The 20,226-nt window shown below is 49.0% G+C and overlaps 3 protein-coding genes across 4 annotated transcripts in view; 2 read left to right on the top strand and 1 right to left on the bottom strand.

Moving 5' to 3' along the window:
* Positions 1 to 2,345: 2,345 nt before the first annotated feature.
* On the top strand, positions 2,346 to 6,022 carry pdzk1ip1 (PDZK1 interacting protein 1). 2 transcript variants are annotated; one of them, XM_014977179.2, is made up of 5 exons: positions 2,346 to 3,278; positions 4,363 to 4,486; positions 4,665 to 4,733; positions 5,206 to 5,265; positions 5,723 to 6,022. In XM_014977179.2, exons 1-5 carry the CDS (start codon positions 3,194 to 3,196, stop codon positions 5,787 to 5,789), a joined length of 405 nt encoding a protein of 134 aa, XP_014832665.1. In that variant the 5' UTR covers positions 2,346 to 3,193; the 3' UTR covers positions 5,790 to 6,022. The 2 variants fall into 2 exon arrangements, with proteins under 2 accessions (XP_014832665.1, XP_014832666.1); XM_014977180.2 differs by having other exon boundaries at positions 2,347 to 3,278; positions 4,668 to 4,733.
* A 572-nt stretch (positions 6,023 to 6,594) lies between these two features.
* The window catches only part of patj (PATJ crumbs cell polarity complex component), a 54,583-nt gene continuing 40,951 nt past the window's right edge, over positions 6,595 to 20,226 (bottom strand). Inside the window, exons 43-46 of the mRNA XM_088004806.1 lie at positions 11,668 to 11,772; positions 11,141 to 11,241; positions 8,771 to 8,894; positions 6,595 to 8,690 (exon numbers count right to left, since the gene is read on the bottom strand). Coding sequence (XP_087860932.1) covers positions 8,544 to 8,690; positions 8,771 to 8,894; positions 11,141 to 11,241; positions 11,668 to 11,772 — 477 coding nt within the window. The 3' untranslated portion in view covers positions 6,595 to 8,543. The remainder of the gene's footprint in view (positions 8,691 to 8,770; positions 8,895 to 11,140; positions 11,242 to 11,667; positions 11,773 to 20,226) is intronic.
* On the top strand, positions 11,911 to 19,422 carry LOC106924312 (uncharacterized). The gene is made up of 7 exons (XM_088005226.1): positions 11,911 to 12,121; positions 12,215 to 12,286; positions 14,325 to 14,384; positions 14,467 to 14,663; positions 15,360 to 15,415; positions 15,851 to 17,174; positions 17,257 to 19,422. The coding sequence occupies exons 1-7, from the start codon at positions 11,911 to 11,913 to the stop codon at positions 19,336 to 19,338; spliced, it is 4,002 nt and encodes a 1,333-aa protein (XP_087861352.1). The 3' UTR covers positions 19,339 to 19,422.

Consider the following 20,226-nt stretch of genomic DNA (forward strand, 5'->3'; position numbering starts at 1 on the left):
GGAGAAGTTGCTGGTTTCGGTTCAGTGGAACAACCAAACTAATTTGGATGATTGGGACCTGAGACGTATCGGAGAGACTTTAGGGAAGATTGAAATTTATAATCTTCCCAACCTAAGACGTTCTGTTTCTGAATTGGCTTTTCCCGTGTGGCCTTGGAAGGGCTGCATATTTCCAATCTCCTTGAAGATATGTAAACATAACGCTCTTCCCACCTCACCCCCTCCTGTATAGCTGCAGCTGTGGAGCTGAGCGCTCCCAAGGACATCATGCCTCGATAAACAACACCTCTATCAGACTTTGCCAGGAGGCTGAGCAACCTGGTTTCATGGCCCTGTGACGTCACCGCCTTCACTCATGTCTCTGTTTTGCCCTTTGTTTTGTCTGAATGTGTCCTTTCCTCTTTTTAATTTTATTTTGTTAGAATCTGTAGAGTTCTCCCTATTTAGATGCAGAGACCAAAAGCCCAGAGGAAACTTGTGGATCAACATTGTTAGACTATTTTTCAGACTCCTGTTCTTCCAACCCAGAAATGGGATTAGACCAGAGGAAATTTAGCAACCCTGAACAGGAGCACTTACTTTAGTTTAGATTAGCGGTTCTCAACGTGGGCGGTACCGCCCCCCAGTGGGCGTTCAGAGTACGGCAGGGGGCGCTGGCGGACATTTTTACAAAAGGGGGGCGCTGTGATGCCTTTGGGGGGCGTTTGGTCGAAGGTAAACTTTACACTTTAAATGCACAACAATACCAGTTTAGACTTTGAGCAACTTGGTAAAACTGTATTGTGTAACATTAAATCATGCTTGGCTGCAACAATATACATGGCAGCTCTTCTTCTATTCAGTGTTTGTTAGCTTCTGTTAGCTTCTTGGTACAGCTCCGCTCCTGCTACTGGTAGCTAAAATCACGATACCCTCACTGGGTGTCCCTCTGAAAAATGAACCATTTAAATAAAGAAATCCCTCCATGGTGACACCACGATAGAGAGCGTTCATTTTAACACCGGAGCTGTAAGGTCCGGTATGAAACGGGGCTGATGGAACAACACAGCACTTTTAAATTTCAATGATCAAAATACCGAAATTGTTTCCGTTGTTTTAAAAGGTTTATGTCAGTCTGACTTTTCCCCATTGGTACGCCCTGCACCTAAGGGGTTAAAAAAAACAAAACGATGCGCACATTGGCAAAACTCTGAAACAGGAGAAGCGGGACATAAAACGGAGCGACGAACTAGATGTGAATTATGGCATAAAAACAGAATCTGACGCTGAACAGTGAAAAATCAACACATGATGTGAAACATGACGATTAGACGGCGCAGCAGGTGATGAGTGAAGATTAATGATGGTCAGTAAATGATAAAATAAATCTAACAACAGGAAATGAACTAAAGTGGACACAGCAATAAACCAGGAGAGGATAATACTAATCAGAGGAAACTAAATGGATAAACTAAGAAACTAAAGTAAATACAGAGGAATAAACTGGTATGGCAAGACCTTTAGAGCAATAATTAATACAGAGACTGTATGGCAAGAATAAACAGACACTATTTCCAGATAAAAGGTAAAATAATATTGTTGAAGTGTCATGGGTTTGTTGAGACCACGTCTAGTACTGAGACTAAATATATCTTACAGACCATAACAGTAAATAACTGATCACTTATTTATGTTTTTAATTAGATTTGATTAAGAACCAGATTTGTTCTTTGTAATTTCTGTCCAGTAAAACTATTAATCCATAATCAATAGACAGGTCTATATAAAGATATGATCCATGTTTCTGTCTCATATTCCTATGGCATTAAAAGGAACTTTAGTTTTTCCACTGAAAGCTCTGGTTTGCACACTAAATGCCATGTGGGTGAAGTTTTATGGATGATGCTCTGATGTCCCATTCTCCTGAAGGCAGCACAGAGCTGCACCACCAGAAACACTGAAGAGAAGAAGAGCTGTGATTAATGTAGTTATAGTTCTATCCATGTTTTAATGCTGCAGAGCTCAGTCGGTTTGCAAATAGTTCAAAGCTTAAACTGGCATGTTGAACATCTTTTATCTGGTCATTTTGTGGAATATTTAACTAGAAAATGACACAAAATAAGAACATTTTTTCCACTCTGATTGGCTGCTGTTGGCCTACAGATTTTAACTTGAATGTTCATTAAATTTTTCATAGACACCTGTGAAAATAATTTCTATTCTCATGAGTTTTTTGTTCTCTGGGAAATTATTTTGATGATAAATACAGAAACAAGCATAAAAATCAATAGTGACAGTAATATTAATGATAAAATAATAGTCAGGGCAAAGTAGCCTGCAAATTCTTTGGTGGGGGCGGTGAGGGACCTGGATAAGGGCTGGGGGGCGCTGGCCCAAAAAGGTTGAGAAACGCTGTTTTAGATCAACATTAGATTATTTTTCTTCTTCTTTCGTTTGGTTTGTTTTGTTTGTATTTCCTTTTAACTCATGTAAAGCACTTTGATTTGCCTTGTTGCTGAAAATGTGCTGTATAAATAAAATTACCTTACAAATAACCTCGTTAAAATAAAAATCTTCAATAAATGGAGACGTTGGAGGTAAACTGTTTATTTTCTTGGTCTGGAATTTTTTTTTTTTTGTCTATTTTTAGCAACTAGAACCAGAAAGACGGAGCTCATATATTCTGCCGGCATCAGATTGGATGGTTTTTAATGTTTCATATAAATATGAAATTTTACTTCCGATTTCTAGAAGGTCGAGTAAAACAATCGCTCTGCATCTGCAGCAGGTTTTAATTCCAGCTTTGAACTGAAATATTTTTCCTGATTTGGAGCAGAAATGTTCCGGATGTTAATCGATCCCAGTCTTATTTCCGCTCATCCGCACGTGTTTCCACGCCCTCTGATACCAAACCGGGCTCGGTTCCGGTTCAGTAAACGTGATGATGCCGTTATGGTGCGATAATGTGGTTGCCTTGACAACGGGCCGCAGGTAGCCTGAAAACCATCCTAAAAGCGTCTCCGGTTTTCTGCAGGTAAACTTTGTGCAGAGAAGCTGCGACTCTGAGTCGGTTTCTAGCAGGAATTCGGCTCCGGTTCTGGTTCTGGTTCTGTGGCCGCAGCAGCACGTCGAGCCGAGGCAGTGGAGCAGATAACAGCCCGGTTACAGATTAACAAATGATCCGAGCTGTGGCAGGAACACCTGCAGCTCTCAGATGTTTGTTTCAGACTCCGAGATGGGAAGAACCGAACTGACGTCCTGCGTGCTGGTTCTGGTCGGAGCCGCGGCGGCCCAGACAGGTAGGCTGCTTGACCTGGACAGGTGGCCGGGAGAAAAGCTGCGGGGCGGGGGGGATTCAAACCGAGGTTCTGAGATCCAATCCGGTAAAAAATGATCTGAAGTCTAAAGCAGGAAACAGTTTTAGCGTTAAAATATAAAAAATGGAATAAAAATTAAGAAACTTTTGTTTTTAACCAAAATATTTAAACGCAAAGTTTTAACGTAACTTTGATCCAGGAAAAATCTTTTCCGTTTATTATGATCATATAACAATAAACCGACCAGTCATTAATCTGTTGAACCAGGAACATAACAACTAAAATCAGAATATTTATGGGGTCCAGTTTGTAAAATTACAATGTAAAAATTAACAGCAATAATTTGGTTACTTTAGCCTTTCATAGAGAAAAACCTGCGAGTGTTGAGTTTTCAAAAACACTGAATATTCAAAAACTCACCATGTTATTCCTACTTTTATAAATGTCAGTTCCAAGCTAAATATTTCATTCACAAACATAATATTTAGCTAGGAAGTTGAATATTTGCATCTAAGCTAAATATTTAGCTCCAAATTAAATATTTAATGTTTAAATATTTTGATCCAAACCAACTTTAAATTCTGCTTACTAAATATCTAGATTAAAACTAAATATTTATTTTCCATGCTAAATTAAATATTTAGTTTAGTTGCAAGTTGACTTGCCGATAAGTGGAAGTGGAATATCAAAATAAAAGCTGAGTTTTGTGGAACTCTTAATAAGCTGAAGAGTCGCTAAACGTTTAGATTTTTCTTCGTTTCCTGTCAAAGGACGGGCTTTTACTTTGACAACTAAATGTTTAGTTTGCTGTTGATTTTTTACAGTGTAGCTGAACCGTCTCCCTGTAGATCTTTGGTTTCAGGAGTTAAACTGCAGCAGATCTATGAACAGATTTAAAGCAACCAGATCTGCTGCTGTTCACCCTGGAGTTCTGGCCACAGGTCAAAGGTCACCAGCCAGCAGAGTTCTGGTCAGCAGAACCGGTTCCAGAGAAACCGGGTCAGAACCGCCGCTGCGGTACCGCTCCACTCTGATTGGCTAACCATAGTGTGACCTCTGCCTGCAGACCAGGCCAGCCAGCCGGAGCGGCTGCTGCCCCAGTGGCTGACGGGGATCGTCGCCGTCTGCAGCTTCCTCCTCCTCACCTTCATCGCTGCGCTGGTGAAGAAGGTCTGGTGCGAGTCCAGCAGGTGAGTCACAACTTGTCTTCATCACTTCATCTTCATCGCCTCTGTGGAGCACAAACAGACAGCTGAGGCCCAGTTTGATTGGACTAGACCACTTTTAGCAGGGCAATGTTTCAGATGAAGCCGTCTGCTGATTGATCAGCATGAGCTGAACTGTGTGTGTGTGTGTGTGTGTCGTCAGCAGGAGCTCCAGCGTCGACGCCGCCTTCGCTGAGACCAACCCGTACGAGAGCAACCTGGACGGCCTGAGGTGAAGCCTTCAGTTTGCTACCAGGCGGGTTTACCGCCACCTGCTGGCTAAAAGCGGCACAGCAAGAAAAAACTCTAAAGAAGTTAAACTAACTTCTTTAGTTAGTTTAGCTAACGAGACACTTTTAGCTAACGAGACACTTTTCTAATTTAGTTCATTTTAGTTACTTCTTAAAAACTATTTTAATCAAAGTTTTTATTTTACTTAATAAAATGTTTTTTTCTTCTGTTTGTGATTTTGTTTTTATTGAGCTGATAAGTTTATAACTTTATTCATTAAAGGAATTTAGAGAAAGATTTTTCCTACTAAAATATCAGAAATATGAAAGGAAAGCTGAATATCTGCCTAAGATCCTCTGGTCGGTGGTTAGTAGCGCCACCTTCAGCCTCCATCCTGGTCCAAGTGAACCGACCCGATCTGGTCCCGTCCAGATGTTTCATGTTGGACTGATCCGACCCGGTTCTGTTTGCAGGCCGAGGAGCAGCCTGGAGTCGGAGAAGGGGAAGTACGAGACGCGGCTGGACCTCGCCAGGTAGGAACCGGAGACGAGTCGCGGCAACCTGCACGACTCGGCGACTCGTAGAGACTAGAGACCTGGAGAACGGTCAGAACCGCAGCAGATCTCTGGGATCAGAACTTAATCAGAAGAACTAAAAAACTAAATGACTCCAACTCTAGTCATAGTCCAGAGAGGGAAGATTCATTTGGTAATTGATTCAAATGTTGGAGACCCAGCAGACCGGAACCTGTCCAAAGGTTTAAAAGCTCTCTGAGGAGACGACCGGATCTCCTGCTCCAGTTCTGACCAGCATTCCTCCCTTGGAGAAAACCAGGCTGAGTTATTAACATTAGGAACTTAAAACATGGCAGGAGTGAATGGAAGCAGCTGAAAATCCCATTTTTCTAACCAGTGTGTTTTACACGTGAAGCCTCGGCTGCTCGTTACTCAGAAATCTGGAGCTTTGAAGCTGACTGTGTTTGTGCTGCAGGGCCAGAGACGGCAGCAACGTCTACGACAACGTCATCACCGCCGAGGAGAAATCTACGGCCATGTGAACGGCCAGCAGGCGTCCCGTTGGCTCCAGCCTTCCTTAAATCAGAGTTCAATCACGTGATCCTGGCCAAGAGACCAGTAACCCATAGCAACCAGATCCCTGTAGCTGTTCCTTCCTGTCCAGATCAATCAGTTATCTGAGCTGTTAATGATTCACCGTTCAGTGAAAACATGGTGAAATGTTTCTGTTCTGTGTGAACCTGACAAATGTTTGTAATAAATTGTTCTGATCCGACTCCCGGCGTCTTCCTGAACTTCACAGCATCCAGCACCGCAAGTCCTGTACAGCAGAGATAAGACGTCCCAGTCAAAGTCCAGACCTGAGTCAGCAACTGAACAAGAATGATTAATCAAGGTCATGTTTCCTTGTAAACCTTTAAATATCATTTTTATCACCAACTATAAAATCTGCAGGACTTTCATCTGAATTCAGTTTCACTTCCTTTCAGGAGATTAAAAGAAAAATAAATATTTTAAATTCGTCTCAAAATTGCAATCAAGAACAAACAGAAACAGAATATTGATAAAAATATCAAGTGAAGTGATGAAGAGTAAAACGACCAAGTGTAGCGGTTCTGGTCCAACACCAGATTTACTGGTCAGAACCAGTTGGCTTACGGTCGTTTCTGAGCTGCTGCAGGTTCAAATGTTTCTCTAATCCTAAATATAAAATAATTCCACATCAAAATATTTTGTTTGAATTATTAGTTTGAACAGAAAGTTTAAGATTTAATCAAATGACAGAATTAATTTAATGCAAAGTGAAGCAGCTTAAAGTTCATGTTTGCTCCCGATAAACAGAGAAAGTCTCACTTCATTCATCTTTATTCGTTTTTCAACTAATCATTTAAATCTGACCATAAATCAAAAACATTTTCCAGAATCCTTTGACAACGTGACATGGAACTAAAACGGACCCGTTTCAGGTTCTGATGGCACAAAGTGGCAACAAAAACACACAAATCTGATTATTTCCAGTGGAATCAACAAATAAATTAAGACAGAATATTTGTGCACATGACTTGATATGTTGATGTCTGCAGACTGTTTTCCCTTTAGCTGCGCTCTGCTGCTATGCTAACAACAAGTTAGCTTTGGCTTCTAAGGAATTATAAACATTTTAATAAATCTTCCTAAGCAATTCTATATTCAGAATTAAAATTTCAGTGTTTCAGACTGATTAACAGTAAAATGTAAAAGATTGGCCAGTTTAGCTACGAAGCTAAATTTCAATCTTGTGAAATATTAAACATTGCTCTTTAAATGTTTTGTGAACATTAAATTAGAAACTTTTACCTCACAGATTGAGTTTGAGTGGAGATGAAATTATGCTAAGCTATAAAATTGAGCATATTTGTTCAACCAAGAGCTAACTGAGCTAATGACATCTTGTTCAATCTGCCCTGGCTAAAGCTAACACGTTAGCACAGATCAGATGAACAAAACACCCAGGTTTTAAAGCAGCTGACAGAAGTTCAGCTTTAAACTCCAATCGTGTCACATTAAGCTGCAGTCATGACATCAAAGTGAAGATAAAAACATTTCTAAAGCCTGAAGAAGGTTTAAAATGTGGAGATGATTTTACCAGGAGCCGATTCAGGAGCAAGACGAGGAAAAGTTCAGCAGCATCAAATAAAGGCTGCAGGCGGTTCAGCAGGTTCAGTTTCTCAGAGGAAAACTTCAAGCTGCTCTGGAACGTTTGGCCACCATCCCATCTCTGCTCAGCAGGGAAAACGGCCGGGAATGTCCCAACTACACCTGAATGTTTACTGGAAAACTGGGCTGGTTTTCTGGGAAGTTGAAATCCAGGAAAACCTTCAGGGAGTTCAGAGCAGCCGAGTTTCTCCAGATCCGGTAGATCCGCTTCTCTGGGTTTGGAAGTTTATTTCGGGATCATGAGGAACGTCAGTCTGCAGCTTTAATATGGACGTGGAAGACGCTGCATCTGTTGTCAAGGCAACGAGCACCATGCCAACAACATCCTGAGAGCCGTCTCCATGGAGACGGACAAACAATAATGCTCAGAGAAATCATAGAAATGTATCAACAGCATAAAACAAAGTAACGAATTGATGAATGGCACTTTGGACCCGGAACAGAACCAGAACCGAAACATTTGGGTCGCCTGACGGCAGGAAGCCAGCCGGACCCGCAGAACCAGAACCAGAACCGGGACAGGAACCAGAACCCAAACCAACTTTTTCTTGGCTTTTCAGAACTTTTGAGGCTTTTCTGTGGCCTGGTGTGACATCATGGTTGCCGACCAATCAGACGGCTCCGTGCTAAGCTGTGGTGCTAGCATCACGCTGCTGCATGCATTGACACTGGGAACACTGGGAACACTGGGGAAGTCTGAAACATGCCGGGAATGATCCGGACAGAACCAGAACCTGTCAGGAGAAAGGTTCGACCCGAGGAATGAGAGGCGTCTCCATGGAGACCTGGTTGGTCCGTTCTGATGATCGGACCGGGTGACCCGGGTCCGATCCGAGCGTTCCGGTGGAAACGAAGCGAACCTGCAGGAGGACAGGCTGCAGTCCCCACTCCGACCACCAGGCGGCAGACTGCTGGGCGCCAGGCGGCGCTCCGGTTCCAGAACCAGACAGGAAGTTGTTCCACTGAGAAGCTGCAAAGGAAGCTGCGCATGCAGCAGCTGGCGAGGCGCCTGATGGGCGGAGCAGGAAGTGAAGACGACGGCCTGCAGAAGCAGAGCCGCTGTTGACCCGAATGACGGCGGAGACATGGGGACGTCCAGGTTAGGACAGGACGTCCAGAGTGACCGTCCCTCTCTGCTTCTTCAGGATGGTCACTGCTTGCTCATGGGTCACCGCCTGCAGACTCTCACCGTTCACCGACAGAATCTGATCGCCACGCTTCAGACGCCCGTCCACCGCCGCCGCGCCCTGAGACACGGAGACACAGGACGGTCAGGACGGACAGAGGCAAAGGTTCTGAGGCGACCCACGGACCGGCCGGTTCTGACCTTACTGAAGACGGTCTTGACGTAGATGGGAAGGTCTCCATGCGGACTGCCGAAGCCGCCAACGATGCTGAAGCCCAGACCCTCACAGCCTTTCTCCAGAGTGATGCTGCGGGGCCGAGGACCCCTGGGGTCAGAGGTCAGGGTCAGCTTACCTCCACCTGGGGGTGTGTGTGTGTGTGTGTGTGTGTGTGTGTGTGTGTGTTCTCACTCTGACTCGGTGTGTGTGTGTGTGTGTGTTCTCACTCTGATTCGGTGTGTGTGTGTGTGTGTGTGTGTGTGTGTTCTCACTCTGATTCGGTGTGTGTGTGTGTGTGTGTGTGTGTGTGTGTTCTCACTCTGATTCGGTGTGTGTGTGTGTGTGTGTGCGTGTGTGTGTGTGTGTGTGTTCTCACTCTGACTCGGTGTGTGTGTGTGTGTGTGTTCTCACTCTGATTCGGTGTGTGTGTGTGTGTGTGTGTGTGTTCTCACTCTGATTCGGTGTGTGTGTGTGTGTGTGTGTGTTCTCACTCTGATTCGGTGTGTGTGTGTGTGTGTGTGTGTGTTCTCACTCTGACTCGGTGTGTGTGTGTGTGTGTGTGTGTGTTCTCACTCTGACTCGGTGTGTGTGTGTGTGTGTGTGTGTGTTCTCACTCTGACTCGGTGTGTGTGTGTGTGTGTGTGTTCTCACTCTGATTCGGTGTGTGTGTGTGTGTGTGTGTTCTCACTCTGATTCGGTGTGTGTGTGTGTGTGTGTGTGTGTGTTCTCACTCTGATTCGGTGTGTGTGTGTGTGTGTGTGTGTGTGTGTTCTCACTCTGACTCGGTGTGTGTGTGTGTGTGTGTTCTCACTCTGATTCGGTGTGTGTGTGTGTGTGTGTGTGTTCTCACTCTGACTCGGTGTGTGTGTGTGTGTGTGTGTGTGTGTGTGTTCTCACTCTGATTCGGTGTGTGTGTGTGTGTGTGTGTGTGTGTTCTCACTCTGACTCGGTGTGTGTGTGTGTGTGTGTTCTCACTCTGACTCGGTGTGTGTGTGTGTGTGTGTGTGTTCTCACTCTGATTCGGTGTGTGTGTGTGTGTGTGTGTGTTCTCACTCTGACTCGGTGTGTGTGTGTGTGTGTGTGTGTGTGTGTGTGTTCTCACTCTGATTCGGTGTGTGTGTGTGTGTGTTCTCACTCTGACTCGGTGTGTGTGTGTGTGTGTTCTCACTCTGACTCGGTGTGTGTGTGTGTGTGTGTGTGTGTGTGTGTTCTCACTCTGACTCGGTGTGTGTGTGTGTGTGTGTGTTCTCACTCTGATTCGGTGTGTGTGTGTGTGTGTGTGTGTGTTCTCACTCTGACTCGGTGTGTGTGTGTGTGTGTGTGTTCTCACTCTGATTCGGTGTGTGTGTGTGTGTGTGTGTGTGTGTGTGTTCTCACTCTGACTCGGTGTGTGTGTGTGTGTGTGTGTGTGTGTGTTCTCACTCTGATTCGGTGTGTGTGTGTGTGTGTGTGTGTGTGTGTTCTCACTCTGACTCGGTGTGTGTGTGTGTGTGTGTGTGTGTGTGTGTGTGTTCTCACTCTGATTCGGTGTGTGTGTGTGTGTGTTCTCACTCTGACTCGGTGTGTGTGTGTGTGTGTTCTCACTCTGACTCGGTGTGTGTGTGTGTGTGTGTGTGTGTGTGTTCTCACTCTGACTCGGTGTGTGTGTGTGTGTGTGTGTGTGTTCTCACTCTGACTCGGTGTGTGTGTGTGTGTGTGTGTGTGTGTGTGTTCTCACTCTGATTCGGTGTGTGTGTGTGTGTGTTCTCACTCTGACTCGGTGTGTGTGTGTGTGTGTGTGTGTGTGTGTTCTCACTCTGACTCGGTGTGTGTGTGTGTGTGTGTGTGTGTGTTCTCACTCTGATTCGGTGTGTGTGTGTGTGTGTGTGTGTTCTCACTCTGACTCGGTGTGTGTGTGTGTGTGTGTGTGTGTGTGTGTGTTCTCACTCTGATTCGGTGTGTGTGTGTGTGTGTGTGTGTGTGTGTGTTCTCACTCTGACTCGGTGTGTGTGTGTGTGTGTGTGTGTGTGTTCTCACTCTGATTCGGTGTGTGTGTGTGTGTGTGTGTGTGTGTTCTCACTCTGATTCGGTGTGTGTGTGTGTGTGTGTGTGTTCTCACTCTGACTCGGTGTGTGTGTGTGTGTGTGTGTGTGTGTGTGTGTGTGTGTGTGTTCTCACTCTGATTCGGTGTGTGTGTGTGTGTGTGTGTGTGTTCTCACTCTGACTCGGTGTGTGTGTGTGTGTGTGTGTTCTCACTCTGACTCGGTGTGTGTGTGTGTGTGTGTGTGTTCTCACTCTGACTCGGTGTGTGTGTGTGTGTGTGTGTTCTCACTCTGACTCGGTGTGTGTGTGTGTGTGTGTGTGTGTGTTCTCACTCTGACTCGGTGTGTGTGTCGGTGCTGGCCGTCAGACTGGAGCTGCTGGTCAGACTCTCCACCTGAGAAGCGATGGCGCTGATGTTGGTGTCGGCCACCACCTAAAGACAGCAGACGGGTTTCAGGTCCGATCAGAACCGGTTCTGATCGGACCTGAAACCCGACCTGAGAAGGGAAGGGTTCTGACCGGGTCAGGGCCAGACAGAACCTCCCCAACAAGACAAAACAGGAAAGCTTTAAATAGACCAGGAGTCATGTTGGTCAGTAGAACCAAGGCCATGTCTGGACCTGGAACCGTCTTCGGTAAACGCTCCAGTTGGACCGGAGCCACTGCAAAGGTTCTTGTTCTAAAGGCTGACCGATCCGGACACCGGCCCGGTTCTAGCTGCTCTTCACAGCCTCTAACTTCTCGGTGAAAATGACATGAGATGGACCAGAACCTGGGTTGTACTCTCTTTTCACCATGACCAGAGGTGGTACCGGTTCTGACCCGAGGAGAACCTCGGGTCAGAACCGGAGAGGCTCACCTGCAGGCTGATGTTCCCGTAGCCGTTCTTCAGCATGGCGACCACCTCGCTGTGGGTCAGTCCGTCCACCGGCTGTCCCCCGACGCTGACGATACGGTCCCCCACCTGCACAGACAGAACCTCAGGCCAACAGAACCGACCCGCCTGCATCCACCAGAACCGCCTTCATCAGGCCAAGTTTTCAGAACAAAATCAGACTGAAGTCCAGAACCCGGGTCAGCCAGTACCAGAGCCGTCAGGAAGATGGACCACCAGGAAGAACCTCTGAGGCTCTGTGCGGCGGACTGGGAGGGTTCATCACGGTTCTGGACAGAGAGTACCACCAGAACTCTAAAGGAGTTCTACCAGTGCCTAGAGCGGACAGGAACCAGAACACCAAGACTGAGTTCTAGCACCTCAACCAGAACCACTGATGTTCTCCTGCTTCTGGAACCCAACAACCAGGAACATCAGTGTGAGAACTGGAGGTCCAGGTGGGATGTGGTCCAGACTGGATCAGAACCCAAGTGCAGAACATCCCAGTGAACAGCTGGTTCTGACTGAACAGGTGAACTGGGATGGAGCTCTGTCCCGCTGATGGTCCACCTGGAAGACGCTCAACGTTCCCTCAAGGACAGAGGTGCGTCTCTTAGAACCGGAGCAGAACAAACCCGATGGAACAGGTGGAACCTCCCCATCCCAGGCGGACCAGTACCAGCGGTACCATTTGGATTCTTTCTGTATTTCTTTGCAAATACTTAGAGACAGACTTGCCAGCTACCAGAGCTGTGAAAGCTGCCAAACCTCGTTTCAATGTTAAACTCGCCTTCAACATTGAAATCTCTAATTTGTCCCTGTGACAGAAATGTTGCTGTGCCGTCATCCAAGTGAAAACGTCCTGACATTGTTCAGAAACAGAATTTCTGATCTTAGATTGCTTCCTCTTTCCAGCGTGGAGCCAGTGGCTCCTCCAGTTTGCAATGCAACCTTTGGAGGTTTAGAGCCGGTGTCCCTTAACGAGTTGATAAAACTGTTAAAAAGTTAAAGTCTTCTTCATGCCCTCTGGCCTCCGTTCCCAGTAGGTTGCTCATACTAGGGGTTGCACCAATTAGTCGACTCGTCGATTCTTTTCTCTGCACTGACTTTTTTCTGGGCCAGTCGACTAGTCGCAATTACATGACTAAACAGATTTTTCCCAGAAAATGAAAGAAGGTGGACTAGGTGAGTTCGTCAGAAAGCTCAAATTGTATAAAAATGTAAATAATTTAATAATTACAAACTGTAAATTACATCACAGGCTACCGCAATAGGGGCGTTGCGCGGCGCGGTGGTTAGCGTGGCGCCCCGCATACAGAGACCTTAGCCCGCGGTAATCAGGAGTCCGACTCCCGTCCTCCATTCGCTGGGCCCAGGCCTCTCTCCGCTCTCTCTGCCCCCTTACAGTCAGGTTGTTGTCAAATAAACTAGTGCCGAAAAAAATCCTTAAAAAAATAAATAAATAAAAAAGACTACCGGAGTAATGTGTTACAACGCGTCATGATGTCAGGCTTTTTTATCCATCCAACTGATCAGCGTCACCCTGCGTATTGAAGCTTCTAACCTGGCAGCTTTATGCTCTTATAAAGATGGTTTGACTTCATCTGGAAACTAAGTCCAAGCTCCCATAGAGGCGATCTCGGCCGCCGTCTGCATGTCGGTTCAGAGAGCCGCTGCTGAGTCAGCAGAGCCTCCTGCTGTGCGTCGGGCGGAGGAGCAGCAGGAGGAGCAGCAGGAGGAGCAGCAGGAGGAGCAGCAGGAGGAGCAGCAGCAGGAGGAGCAGCAGGAGGAGCAGCAGGAGGAGCAGCAGGAGGAGGAGCAGGAGGAGCAGCAGGAGGAGCAGCAGGAGGAGCAGCAGGAGGAGCAGCAGCAGGAGGAGCAGCAGGAGGAGCAGCAGGAGGAGCAGCAGGAGGAGCAGCAGGAGGAGGAGCAGGAGGAGCAGCAGGAGGTTTCGTTAAATTCAACTGTAACCAAACGGGATCCGTTCATAATAAGTTTAGTTATGTTCCAAAAGCACCAGTGGTCAGTGTGATAATTTGACTCCTATACGAGTAACTATCCAGAGATCATCAGCATCAGCCGGTGTTTGGAAAAAAACAAAAAAAAGTCAGACCCGACTTTGTACAACGAACTTTTCTCCCTGCTCACGAAGAATGATCTGTTTATTGCTCTTTTAATTCTGCATAATAGACTTAGTAAAAGCAGGAGAAGGGGAGTGTGTGTGTGTGTGTGGGGGGGGGGGGTCCATATTTGCCGTGAAAATAGCTGATAAAGCCTCCAAGTAGTTGTGAAGGGTTTTTTGCGCTTACGTCACTATGACGTCACCGCGACTAGTTGACATCGACTCGACTATTATCATGATGTAGTCGACCTTAAAACATATGTAGTCGTTCAACCCCTAGATCATAGATGTCTCTGACTGGTTCATGTTCTGTTAAAACGCTTCTGATGTCTGGAGCTTTTCCATCATTAAACCTCGATTCCAGTGTCTTATCCTTCAGACCAATCTCTAAATCGCCATTGATGTCCAAAGTTTTGGAGAAAGTTGCTTCTGTCCAACTGCAGACTTATGTTGACCTGAATGAAATTGGTGACTGAAGCTGCCCTTTTAAAAGTTTTAAACCATCTTTTTACTGTTGAAGGTGAATCAGCAGGTCTTCAGATCTGCCTGCTGTGGATCACAGGATCTTCTGGTATTCGAGGTTCAGCACTGAACCGGTTCCGGTTCTTTCAAACAGGAGTTTCTCAGTAGAACCCTAACCCAGCAGCGCTGGTCCTCTGCAGGTCCCTCAGGGCCCATGTGGGGCCTGTTCTGCCTCTGGGTTGTAGCTTTAAAAAGCACCAAGTCTCTGCAGACTCGTTCAGATCCGTCTGCCTGTAGCATGGCGGCCGGTCTGCTGTGCCGATGTTACAGGATCATCGTCTTCAGGACGTTCAGACATTTTCTGACCCTGAATGAGGAAAAGCTGAGACTGTGTTTGGTCGCTGCCGTCCTCTCTTGGACGTGGCCCCCTGGTTGGTCCCCCGTCCTCCTTCTGTCGTCCATTTGTGAAAAATCTGGGTGTGATTGTTGATCCTGTGTTAAATTTGATTAGCATGTTAGCGCTGCCATCAAAGCCGGTTTCTTTCAGCTGAGGACCTTTGCTAAGATAAAGTCTGATTTTGCCGTTTAGATGATTGTAACTGTTTGTTCTGAGGCTTTTAGCAGAGCAAACGAAATGCTGCAGCTCGTCTGCTGAGCAAAACTCGGAGGCGTGAATCTGTGACCCCGGCTCCCCTTCACTGGCTCCCTGCTGCCTTCGGATCACATTTAAGGCTTCATTGATGGTTTTTAAGAGTTTTTGGGTCGTTCGTGCTGAAGTGAGTTCTATTTCATCCCTACTGACCGCCAGAGGCGGTGCTTCAAGCACTGAATGATCATTCTTGCGCATGCGCAGGTCGAGTACTAATGACAACAATGTCACCTGTGACCTGCCGGGGACCCACGTGACTCTATATAGTCACATGACACCCGGCGTTCAATCCCTTTGTTCTTCTCGCGCGCAGGTGTGTTGAGAACAGGTGTGTGGTCGTGTGAAGCTAGCTGCTTCTGTGTACCACTGTAGTGTATCTGCTTGTTGCTAGTAGCCCCGTGACCGGATTTGGTCGGAGCTGCGGGCGTAAGTCTCGCCCTCCAGGGGCTGCACAAGCTGCTTCCCCATTTACCAGATCTGCGGTCGCGCTGCGACGACTGGTAAGTGTTTGGTTTTTTTCTTTGCTTTGATTTGCCTAGTTGTGGCTCTTTGACTCACCTGTAGCGTTTCTGCTCGCGCTGAGTTGATTTTCAGTTTGTATTGTAACTCACCTGTAGCGTTTTCTGCTCGTGTTGAGTTGATTTTCAGTTTGTATTGTAACTCACCTGTAGCGTTTCTGCTCGCGCTGAGTTGATTTTCAGTTTGTATTGTAACTCACCTGTAGCGTTTCTGCTCGCGCTGAGTTGATTTTCAGTTTGTATTGTAACTCACCTGTAGCGTTTTCTGCTCGTGTTGAGTTCATTTGAGTTTGGTTGTCTGACTCGCCAGTGGCGTTTCTGCTCGCGCTGAGTTAATTTTCTGTTTGTATTCTAACTCACCTGTAGCGTTTTCTGCTCGCGTTGAGTTCATTTGAGTTTGGTTGTCTGACTCGCCAGTGGCGTTTCTGCTCGCGCTGAGTTCAGCAATATGATGTTGGACAATTTCTGCTGCTCGACCTGTCTGGCTCCACTTCAACCCGACGACGGGCATGACTTGTGTCCCTCCTGTCTCGGTGTGGAACATCTCCGGGAGGCTCTATCGGATGAGGCTTGCCCCAACTGTTGCATCATGCCCCGCTCTGTCAGACTGGATCGGCTGGCGGCGCTGGAGAGGCCTACTGACTGCGTGGGCGCTCTGCCGCATGGTTCGTTGCCCCCCGGACAGGCGACGTGCAAACGGCCTACTGTAACTGCGACTTCGGAACCTGCGAAGAGAGCCAGACGGACCGATGCAGGGAGGTTGTCCACGAAGGTGGATCACCTCTCTACGGAGCTAACCCGCATGAAGACCCTCCTCCAGTCGTTTAGAACTGATGGTGAGCACAGTGCGGCTCTCCCTCCCGAGCGGGATGAGGCATCGGTCAATGATGACGATGCTATTTCGGTGGCGGCCTCGGGCACCCATTTTTGTGATGAACCTCCAGGATTGGAGTCTGGGGCCTCAGAATCTGACTCCGTTGCCTCCCAGGAGGATACAGGGGAATCTGTGACTGCCGCCATTCGAGTGGCTCTTGCTCGTTTAAAGATTGGTGTTCCTCAGACCCGACCTGCAGCTTCCAGCGCTTTCTTTAGGCGTGGTAGATCTGAGGCTGCCTTAGTGGTCCCTCCCTCAGAGGAATATATTAGGGAACTACATGCTTGCTGGTCGGATACAAAGGCACTTTCACGTCTGACGACGGATGGCAGGGTTCTGGCGTCTATGCAGGAGGCGCCCACGGTTGGCTTGGGGCAGATGCCTGCGGTGGAACCGGGCATCGCCTCCCTTATTATCCCCCCTGATGAGGCTTTGCGGCCCAATGCTCGTTGTCCGCGGCCTCAGTGCCGTATTACTGATGACCTTCTCTGCAAGGCCTATGATTCTGGGGCCCGCATGGGCCGGATTGGGAACTCCCTCTCCCATCTTCTGCTGGCCCTGTCTTCTTCCTTGGAAACTGTTCCACTGGACCACAGCACGCAAGGCCTGGTTGATGCGTCTCTGCAGGCTTTTGCTCTCATGACGAGGGAGCTGGGGCGCACACTCTCCACGCTGGTTCACGCTCGCCGCCAGGTCTGGTTGGCGCAGTCATCTCTTACGGAGCTTTGTAGGAGGACCCTCCGGACCCTGCCTGTGGTTCCTGGGGAACTTTTCGGCTCTGCGGCACTCGATGCCTTGGATCGTACAGCTCAGGCCTCTCGAACACGGCAGCAGCTGGCAGGGCTTCACAGACGTGATCGCCTGCGGGTTGGCTCTTGGGCTGCTGCGGGTCCTTCACGGAGGTCCTCGCGCCCACCTCCTTCTTTCATTGAGACCCAGGGTCTGGTGACGGGTCAGAGATCGGCCCAACGACCTGCTCCGGATCAGGGGAACCGAGCTCAAGACCGAGCTGGGGCCAGGGCATCTCACCCCTTTCGAGCCGCGCAGTCTGGCCGGTGTCCTCCCAGGCCATCGAGGGGCCGGGGGGCCCGCAGGTGATGCCTTAGGGCCGGCGGTCGGTTGTTTTACCCCGGGACAGCTCCACTTCTGGGCTGCCCACACACCGGACTTGTGGGTGTTGTCCACCCTGTCCCAGGGGTACCGCCTTCAATTCCGCCGCCGGCCGCCCGTCCCTGGCCGGGTCAGGATGACTGTGATCTGCGACCCGGTGAAAGCACAGGCACTGAACCAGGAAATCTGCACACTGCTGGACAAGGGTGCTATAGTGCCGGTGGACCCCCTGCTGGATCCAGGGGGCTTTTATTCCATGTACTTTCTGGTTCCCAAGAAGACTGGGGGTCTACGTCCGGTCTTGGACCTCAGGGGCCTGAATGTGTACTTGAAGGTAATGCCCTTTCATATGCTGACCACAAAGGAAGTGTTGCAAGCCATTTCCCCGGGCGATTGGTTCACTTCCATAGATCTCAAGGATGCTTATTTTCATGTTCCCATTGCTCCGCCCCATTGGCGGTTTCTTCGTTTTGCCTTTCAGGGGAGACACTTCCAGTTCAGGGTCCTCCCCTTCGGACTTTCGCTGTCCCCCAGAGTGTTCACCCGATGTGTCGCAGCAGCTCTATCTCCTCTGCAGAGACGAGGATTGAGGATCCTCCCGTACCTGGACGACTGGCTCATTTGTGCCACGTCACGGGAACAGGCGATTCGGGATACTCGGTTAGTGCTCCATCATGTGGAATGTTTGGGCTTGCAGGTGAACATGACGAAGAGCAATTTGACTCCCTCCCAGGGGACCGTCTTCCTGGGTATGGCAATGAATTCCGTCTCGATGACTGCTTGCCCGTCGCCCCAGCGGGTGAGCGGTATATTGGGCATGCTCCCAGAATTCAGGCGGGGCATGGCACCACCTCTTGTGCGGTATCTTCGACTCCTGGGCATGCTTACGGCAGCATCCGCCGTAGTGCCCTTGGGGCTGCTGTCATTGCGGCCCCTCCAGATGTGGTTGAACACCTTGAATCTGGACTCCACAAGGTACGCTCATCGCCGCAGGAGGCTTCGGGTGGGCCCTCAGTGTCTTCAGTCTCTGTCCCAGTGGAGGGTGAAGTCGTTCATGACACAAGGGGTCCCGCTCGGTTCCCTCCCGTGTCGTCGGGAAGTTGTGTTCACGGATGCATCCTCCACGGGCTGGGGTGCAACATGGCGGGGTCAAATGGCACAGGGGACATGGTCCCCGCGGCAGTGCCGGGAACACATCAACTTCCTGGAATTGCAGGCTGTGTTTCTCGCTCTCCGGAGCTTTCTTCCAGGCTTAGGGGGGAAGCATGTGCTGGTGAGGTCAGACAACACCTCTGTGGTTTTTCACATCAACCACCAGGGGGGGACCAGGTCCAGGAAACTATTTTACTTGACTCGGCGGCTCCTGATCTGGGCAGCCCCATGCTTGACCAGCCTCAGGGCAGCCTACATCCCCGGGCCACAGAACGTGTCGGCCGATTTTCTATCCCGTCAGAAGCCGTTTCCAGGCGAATGGAAACTTCACCGGGAGGTGGTGGAGTGCATCTGGACGGCTTTCGGCAGGGCGGATGTGGACCTATTTGCCTCGAGGGACGCATTTCACTGTCCCCTTTGGTTCTCCTTGGACGACAGCGGTCCTCTGGGCCATGATGCGCTGGCACACGACTGGCCCCGGACCCTCCTTTATGCCTTTCCACCGTTCAGCCTACTTTTCCAGACTCTCCTGAGGATTCGTCAGGAAGGGCACAGGGTTCTGTTGGTGGCCCCCTGCTGGCCAGCAAGGGCTTGGTTTCCTCTCCTTTGCGAGCTCAGCTCAGGGTCTCCAATGCGTCTCCCCTCCAGGAGGGATCTTCTTTCCCAGATGGGGGGTCGGATTTTGCATCCCGAACCGGACCAGCTCCAACTCTGCCTTTGGCCCCTGCAAGGCCGGGAGCCGCTTTCTCCAGCTATACTGGGTCGGTAGGCCGTACGATGGCTAATGCATGGGCGCCATCCACGCGAGTTGTCTATGCTAACAAGTGGGCGGCCTTTGCGACCTGGTGCCACGATAAAGGGCGGGATCCGGTGCAGTGTTCGGTCTCTGACATACTGACCTTCCTGCAGGAATTATTGGATCAGGGAAGGTCTCCATCTACCTTGAAAGTGTATGTGGCTGCCATTTCCTGCTGGCATGTCGGTCTGAATGGTCGTTCAGTGGGCCGAGACAAGGATGTTGTGCTGTTTTTGAGAGGTGCTCGGCGTTTGCACCCACCCGCTCGTCCTGTGGCACCAGCATGGGACCTTTCTCTGGTGCTTGATGCTCTTCGGTCCCTCCCATTTGAGCCCTTGGCATCTGCGGACCTCAAATGGCTCTCAATGAAGACGGCGTTCCTTTTGGCGATGGTTTCCGCAAAGCGTGTGGGGGAATTACAGGCTCTCTCGATTGCTGAGCCCTGCTGCCGGTGGAATCCGGATGGCTCAGGTGTTACACTGTGGCCTGATGTAACATTTATTCCTAAGGTGTCAGGGGGGGCAGGCAGTACCCAGCCACTCCATCTTGCCCGGTTCTACACCGGTGGCTCCTCTGAGCCACTGTGCCCTGTTCGTGCCCTTGAGGCATATATCAATGCCACAGCATCCTTCCGACGGACAGATAGCCTTTTCGTTTGCTACGCTGGCTCACGAAAGGGTCAGGCGCTTTCTAAGCAACGACTTGCACACTGGGTGGTGGATTTGATCTCCAAGGCTTATGCCTTGCAGGGCCAGGAGCTGCCGGCCGGCGTGAGGTGCCACTCTACAAGGGGAATGTCGACCTCGTTTGCAGCTATGTCTGGGGTACCGTTGGACGTTATATGCCGTGCAGCCTCCTGGA

Source organism: Poecilia mexicana, unplaced genomic scaffold, assembly GCF_051168715.1.
Source record: "Poecilia mexicana isolate PSO_F unplaced genomic scaffold, ASM5116871v1 scaffold_4, whole genome shotgun sequence".
Taxonomy (NCBI): domain Eukaryota; kingdom Metazoa; phylum Chordata; class Actinopteri; order Cyprinodontiformes; family Poeciliidae; genus Poecilia; species Poecilia mexicana.